The sequence below is a fragment of the Ananas comosus genome, linkage group 6 (assembly GCF_001540865.1).
Source record: "Ananas comosus cultivar F153 linkage group 6, ASM154086v1, whole genome shotgun sequence".
In the NCBI taxonomy this organism is placed as follows: Eukaryota; Viridiplantae; Streptophyta; class Magnoliopsida; order Poales; family Bromeliaceae; genus Ananas; species Ananas comosus.
This window is the reverse complement of record NC_033626.1, coordinates 7,294,612-7,302,522: the sequence shown is the minus strand read 5'-3', so window position 1 is coordinate 7,302,522 and position 7,911 is coordinate 7,294,612. Positions and strand designations below refer to the sequence as shown.

Sequence of the window (7,911 nt, the reverse complement as noted above, 5' to 3'; positions counted from 1 at the left end):
GAAGAAAAAGAAGAAGAAGAAGAAGAAAGCCGGGTTTGCTCCTATAAGAAAGAATGAAAAAAAAGAAGAAGAAAAAAGCATCGATATTATCCGAACCATATGACATTTATAAATGGATATCAAAACTTTGAAATTTTTAATTTTATAACCTATTAAGATATATTTGATTGAAGTATGATCCTAGAAGAATTGTACAGGATTTTAACAAAATATTTTGCTGTTTATTAAAATATTTAATATTTTGATAGATTATTTTCGAATTCTTTTATATTAAACCACTAAATTCTAAATAGTTTAAAAAGACATTCTAAAAAGTTTAGATATGAAGAAAGCTATGTAAAAGTTATAATTTATTTGAGATGCATTTTGAGACTATTTGTCTGTATAACTTAATAGTTCTTAGGAAGAAATTCTAAGTTATGTACAAATTCCTTGATTACATCATTCTAATGTTATATTTTTTTTATTATATAATTTTCAAACTTATTCCTCTGAAATACCAACAAAATGGGGCATTCCAATAATTTTTAGATTTCACAACATTTCACCCAATTTCAATAGAAACAAATAGTACTTACATAAAAAGATCAGCAAATACTTTGTACAATTGCACTGCTCCTTTTCAGCATAATAGCCAAACAAAGGCCGAAAAAGCCTGGGCCTGCAGACATCACGGCACTGGAAACATCTATAGCTCGGGCATGTCACTTTTTTTTGCTGAGGAGTAACATAGCCTCTGTCAATCGTCACTTCCACTAATACCATAATCTGAAGGGAAAAAAACAGAAAATAATCTCTTCAATTATCACCATCTGATGTATTACTACTATAATCAGTGATCACGTTGTAGTGCAAGAAATGCGTGATGTTACCACTCAAAATTACAAAGGTCCTCTACTTACAGAGACCACCTTATGAACCCAAAATATCATATGCCGAAATAACCATAAAGTTCCACTATAGCTGATAGAATAATTAGCTAATCAGTAGTATCTACAAACTTATAGGCCATCTCAGGCCCCTTAAGTTAACAGTGGCCGAAGACTGAAATGCTCCGTAGTAACCCAAAACTGAAATGCCCCTTACTGTTACATTAACAATAACCCAAAACTTAGAGTGAGGATACAAGAGCATCCTGCTCCCTTGCAATTTTACACTATGCAGCACTCAGCATACCATATTTCACATACTTCTTGGTGAACTACCCTCTCCCTCTCTAACCTTCTCCTTTCCTTCGTGTGGCTCCGTTCAGCTCATGAAATCATTTCACACATTCCATATGAACCAAGCCAATGACATGAATAAGATGGCGCTTCCTTCCAAGCTCTCTCTCTCTCTCTCTCTTTACGCATGTGTTCTACCTGTTCACCTGTTCATTACACGGCAAGTTCAGGCACTTAGCAAACAGAGAGAGGATTGGGTTGTGGCCGGGAAGATTATGCACTAATAATGTGTGAAACTAGAAGCCATAGACCATAAGCTCAAAGAGTATGGCAGTAAAAATGTGTTTTAACCTAGAAGCCATAGGTCCATAGCACAAGGAGTATGGCACTAACAAATGTGTGAGCCTAGAAGCAATAGATCCATAGATCACAGTAGTAACCAACTTTTTAAAATAGGCCTGAACACAAGAAACAATTCACCAATGCTGTCCAGAATTATAGAAACTCCATGCCATTTTTGGCTTCAAAATACAGCAACAATCTGAAAACCGCACCAATTTTGCGTCTTTCTCAGATTCCATCTTGAACTCTTTACCAAAAGAACCATAAAGATTAAAGAGAGAGTTATGCATGTGGAAGTTGCCAATGTTTTAACTTCTCAGGATTGACCTCTATGTCATAAGTCCAATGTGAAATTTGAATAGTTAAATCACTCGCAGACAGCCTACATGTACAACACAGCCCTGTCAACAACATTTGGGCATACAATTTAAGGTAAATATAGCACTACTTTGAAACAAAATGAGATGGTGGTCACCAACTCGCTTTCTCACATTTACAGCCCACTTTCGCATCATGGCAGTGCAGTGTGTGAGCCTGCAATGCATGTTGCAGAAAAGCATTCAGAAGTATGCTTTCGACTAATCAACTGGGAATGCTGAAATTCTATAATAATTGCTCACCATGAAAACTAGGTGAGAGCACATGTACCACATGCATGATGCAGCTTGTGGGATTGTCACACGCCCCCAAACGAGACATATATGACAGAGTACCAACTAAAGGAAGCAAGGCTAACACCGGCAGAGATCCTATTAGACCTTAAAATCTGCACATTATTGTAGTTTCACTAATCACAATTGGCAAATGATTTCGGACTTGATATTCCAGTGTTCAGAATTAGTTGTACATGTTAATTGGGAGGGGGTTTCTGAATGCCTTCACCGTCAAGTAAGATTGGAATTGCGGTGCACTACTTAAGTTCATTTCTTTCTCATTAGTGATCAGAATACCTAAAAATCTTATAGACAAGCATCAAAGTTAGTATATTCTGGCCGGTGAACAAAGTTAACTGAACACTGTCACAATGACAAAATGGAATAATAAACAGAGAAGACGCTTATGGCAGTTCTCCCACATCGTCGCATCTGGAAGACACGAGAGGAAGGGTTGCACTATGTTCACTTTCCTCTTATCATTTCTAAATAGATTTATTTTGTTCTTCACAGCAAGTCAGACATCTCAATAATCAAGAGACAACACACAAACAGTACGGAAGTGAATAATTGCACATATTCTTACGGCAGATCTTAGACATAATTATTCAAAACTACAGGAATATAGTAACAGTAAAAAGGATATCAATTGAAGTACAAAAGTTAGCAGGGAAAATGACAATTATACACAAATATATTCAGTCACCATAGCATTGTTCTGAGAAAATAATACTGGTTAGTTTTCATTTATCTAATTTAGTGAATAGACCTATCAGCAAAACACAATGACTAAACAGAAAATTATTACGGAAATTTAAATAGCAAGTATATCTCTTGCATAGTAGAATCTACTGAAATACATGTTTTAGGTTACTTGTTTTACTTTGTATTTAGGCAACTTAGCACAACTATTGCTCACCTTAACATAAAAACTGGCCCATTCGCATACCTATTTTGATAACTTACATATTCAAACAGCATGATAAGTGAGCAGCTTAAGCACTTACTAACTTGTCCACACTTCTTCTGTATTCTTATTTCACCCTTTTCACCATGCTTTCTACGTTGATTATACTCGATAATCCATTGGTACCCGATATTACTTTCTCTTGCAAAAAAGTAGAGTAGACCCACATTGGTGTCGAGAGTGAACTTTTAGACAATATCATTTAGCTGTCTCCTAACGGAAGACAAAGGTGCTCAGATCAACATGCCGTATGCATGTAACTTAACCAGAATTAATGCGCATGCTAGCAAGATCCTTGCTAAATGATATTTCTTCAACTATAATATGGATAATTTGAGATAAAAAATATATGAAGATGAAACTTACTAAGCTTCGCCAATGCCAGTGCGAGCCCGTCAAGAAAGATGGCAGCTTAATCTTACATTTGACAGCCAGTTCTGAAACAAAGGAACACCCATTACTCTAATAAGCACAAGAATTTTCACAGAACTTTTCTATAGTTCATGCTACATCATAAACTTACTAGAGTGAGACAGTTCGCCTGTAGAGAATCTCATCATCACTCTCCTCATCATCATCAGACGCCAAGAGACTACCTGGCATTTCCAGCTTACCACCCATTATAAAAGAAGGCCCTGGCGCATCTCCCTCGATGTAATCGCCCTGCAACCTCTCCTCAAACCTCTGGTCGCTACAATTCAAAAACCAGTCAAGGCTGCAGCGGATCCCCTTCACCGCTACTCTTTGGTACCTCGGCTTGATCCGGGACTCCAAACTGTACGTAAAATACTCCGGGAATTCAAACAGCTCATGCACAGGCCGCTTCATCTCGCTCTTAAAGTAGTAGTAGCTGTTCTTCATAAGCTCAATTCTGAGGGCCAACAACTGAGGGCACTTCACCACCATCTTTGCCACCGCGTCGTCGGGCATGGCGCGGCCTCGCAGGAACTCGACCGGCTTCAAGATCACGTTTTGGCTGAGGCTGACGATCTGGGGCATCTTCTCAAGAGCACGGGCGAACCCGTCCGGATCGATCTTCAGCTTAAGGCTGAAGAAATACTGCTGGGCGGAGAGCTTCGCCTTGAGCGGAAGGCCTAGAATCTGCGGGAACTGCGCGATGACCGAGGGGAGGGCCTCTTTGCGCACCCCGAAGCTGAGAAGCGCTTGGACGTTGGGCTTGACGGTCTCCTCGAGGTCGTAGCCGAGGACGTAGGCCCGCTTCTCGATGATCCGGGCGAGGATCCGCTTGGGGAGGCCGAGGGAGTCGAGGTAGTCGACGAGGGGCTTGAGGGCGGTGCCGACGCGCATGCCGAGGAAGAAGGGGTACTGCGTGACCATGGGGCCGATGTCGCGGGGGCGGACGCCGACGCCGACGAGGTAGGCGACGGAGGTGCTCATGGTGCCCTCGGGCTTGAAGCCGAGGAGCTCGGGGTAGCGCTGGAGGACGTAGGGGACGTCCTGGCGCTCGACGTCGAGGCCGCGGAGGGACTTGACGACGGGGGCGAGGTCGGCGATGACGCTGGCGTGGAGGACCTGGGGGTAGGCGCGGAGCAAGTCCGCGAGGCGGGCGCGGGGGACGCCGAGCTTCTCCAGGTAGCCGAGGACGGGCACCACGTTCTTGCGGACGGAGCAGGCGAGGGCCAGCGGGTAGGCGTTGAGGTCGTCGACGGTGAGGCCGAGGCGCTGCAGGAACTCCACGCGCTCGCGCATGACGTCCACGGTGGAGGGGAGCTCCACGGCCTCCAGCTCGTCGGGGACGACGCCCAGGGACTTGAGGTAGTCGGAGATGACCACGCGAGACACCAGCCGCTCCTTGCGGCCCTGGATCGCGCCCCACGTCACCGACGGCATCTCGTACTCGGGGAATTTGGAGGACTTGCTGGAGTACGGCTGCTGCTGCTGCTGCTGCTGCGGCTGCGGGGGACTTGCAGCTGCAGCCCCGCAGCCATGGACCGGGGGGACTGTGGGGGGGAGGTACGGGAGGGCTCTAGCGTTCGGAATCGGGAGGGACAACGTCGAGGGTTTTCTTCGGAGGAGAGGACGGATCATGGCGAGAACGTAAACCCTAATAAAAAGAGAAGGAAGGCTCCTCCGTCGATGGATGGTTGACTCGAGCGGCGCGAGAAGAGTTGGACGACGACGGCTGGCCACCGGGGTTGTAACTTGTAAGTAAGGCGTTACGAGCGACAAATTGGAGACGCCCGAGCCAAACTCGAGATTGGACCCGGTTAACACAAATGATTAATAAGAGAAAATCAGCTCGTGCGAATCCCGACCCGCTCCGAAATTTCCCTCTAGCCCACCACCTACATTTGCATCCCTTGGAAGAAATTGACGGAACGAATTATTTATACAACTAGCGAAGGTCCGCGCTTCGCGACGAAAAATTTATATAATTTTTAAAATATTTTGAATAAACTAATATATTTCTATATTTTAGTTGTTAGCATTTATTTGTTTAACTTTTTTAATTTTTAAATCTAATTTTAAATTTTAAACTTTAAAAAATTAAAGAGAGAGAAAAAGTAAAAGAATTATTTAAATAGAGAGGAATAAAAAAAATTTTAAAAATTAAGCGCGATTTACTATATGTATTATTAATAAATTAATTAATTATATAAATTTTACATTTTAAATTTTAATTTTAACTTATATATATATATATATATCTAATTTTATTTATAAATATATATGTATTTATTATATATAATTTTATATTTAATTTTTTTATGTTTAAAATTTTAAATTAGATTTAAAAATTAAAAAATAAAAAGTTTTCTTCAAAATATTTTAAAAATTATATAAATTTTCTGCCGGGAAGCGCGGGCCTTCACTAGTGTTTAATAAAAGGTCAAAAAGGTGGCCTAGGGAATAAGGAAACAGGGGGATAACATCTCACGTGCATGGATTTCACTGCATTAATTTATTCTCATGCTTCATCGGATCGGACGCCCCAGGTTTAATCAATGCATGCCCCTCAATTTTCTAGCACGAAATTAGATGCATGCACCTTAGTTTTACTTAATAAAGTTAGAATTATTTGCTGTGTTACGCGCGCGCGCAAATTTTACAACTGCTCATAAATTTGCATCTATAGTTGTATTTGATAGATTAAAAAGTGTTAACTATATATGAAGTGATATTCAATGAAAATTTTTCCTCTAGGGTCTCTTTACTTGAAAAAAATCAAACAATTTGTAATCTCTATGGACTGATAATCTTACTACGTACAGATAAGAAAAGTATAGAGTGCGGATGGAGATATAAATGGAAAAAGAGTGCATCGACAACTCCAGGTTATTAGCCACTACAAAATGATAGGTTTCTTGAATGCTAACCGAAAAAAAAGTAATAAGGATGTTATTAGCTTTTTACGAGATTTTAATCTATTTCTAGTTTCAGTTGTATTGTGGGATGTGTAATTTTATGTTACATTTTGTGACGTATGACAGGTTGAGATATCTATATTTTTGGTGTTCTATTTACTCTTTTTACTGCATATATTGTAATATGTAAATAGCTTGCAATATATATTGTAATATGTAAATAGCTTGCAATAAAATTGGCTGTGGATGATTTTTCCTCCTGTTTCTACTAAAAAAAAAACATATTTGTGATTGATAAGAGGGTAAATATCAAGATTGGTCCTCAAACTATGAGTTGGATGATACTTTGGTTCTCAAACTATAACGTTGTATAAGTTTTGACTCAAATTTTTAGAACTATTGCAAACAACGCGTATAATCCGATTTTGCTGGCTAAATATTCATATATTGCTAATGTAAAAATAATATAACAATGTTGTAATTAGTAATACGCCAATAATTAAGATGTCATATCGCTTTTACATCATCGATGCATCAATATTTATTTAACTAAATTGGGTTGTAGGATTTGATTGCAATAATTCTGAAAATTCAAACAAAAAATTATAATAAATTAAAATTTGAGAACTAAAATGTCACATGCCTCATAGTTTGAGGACCAAACGTGCAATTTACCCTTTATAAGACAATGAAATAAAGGAAAATTTTCTTCAATACCCTTCCAAGTAGTTCTAATTTCATGAATACCCTTCAAAATTTTAAAATTTCATAATTGCCCTCCAAAAGTATGGAAAAGTTTAAAAAATATCCTCATTGGTAGCAATCTGTTATATATACTAGCTTCAAAATACCAAGTTTACTCTCTATTTTAATTTAATCACCACCCTCACAATTTTTTTTGAATATATGGAGACCCCCTCAATTACAGCCCCATTATGAAATAACCTCCTAAATTTAACTTTTTAATTAAGTCTTCTTAAATTTTATTTTCTTAAATTGAATGATTTTTTATTATTAAATTAGAGATTTTATCTAATCCATTAATGATTCAAACAAATTTAATAATTTTAATAACTTCCTAATATATAAAATTAAATAAGTTTCTGTTCAAAAAAGAAATTCTTTCTCCTTTTTTCTTAAATATTTTTTTGCTATTCTTTTTCTTACTCTTTGAAGATAAAATTTAAAACTTATAAATATTCGAGTAGTTGTTTTTTACAAAATGGTATCAAAAAATTATTTTGGTCGATAGTAGTAGAGTAATTTTATAAATTAACATAGGCGAATTTAACTAACGATAACCTTTTTTTTTTATTTTTTTTTTTTTGAAAAAGAAATATGAGATAAATATTTGGAGTGCGGGCCCTGCTGCCTGCGGCAAGGTAGGCCTGATCGGATCAAATTGGTCCGTGGAAAAGTTTGTGGGCCCAAGATTAAGCGCGGTTTGGTCTCCTGCTGGT

At 38.7% G+C, this 7,911-nt stretch overlaps 1 protein-coding gene across 4 annotated transcripts; it reads right to left on the bottom strand.

Annotated features, from left to right (window-relative positions):
• On the bottom strand, positions 525–5,446 carry LOC109711885 (transcription termination factor MTERF4, chloroplastic). 4 transcript variants are annotated; one of them, XM_020235236.1, is made up of 3 exons: positions 3,649–5,446; positions 3,492–3,562; positions 525–768 (listed from the first exon to the last, which is right to left on the bottom strand). In XM_020235236.1, coding segments are annotated over exons 1-2 (1,527 nt in total). In that variant the 5' UTR covers positions 5,175–5,446; the 3' UTR covers positions 525–768; positions 3,492–3,561. The 4 variants fall into 4 exon arrangements, 3 of the variants coding, with proteins under 3 accessions (XP_020090825.1, XP_020090824.1, XP_020090826.1); XM_020235235.1 differs by lacking the exon at positions 525–768 and adding an exon at positions 770–1,369 and having other exon boundaries at positions 3,649–5,445; XM_020235237.1 differs by lacking the exon at positions 525–768 and adding an exon at positions 1,631–2,039.

What these genes read in the sequence shown, in the direction of transcription:
- LOC109711885 (XM_020235236.1), bottom strand. Translation starts at nt 5,174, where the DNA reads ATGATCCGTCCTCTCCTCCGAAGAAAACCCTCGACGTTGTCCCTCCCG.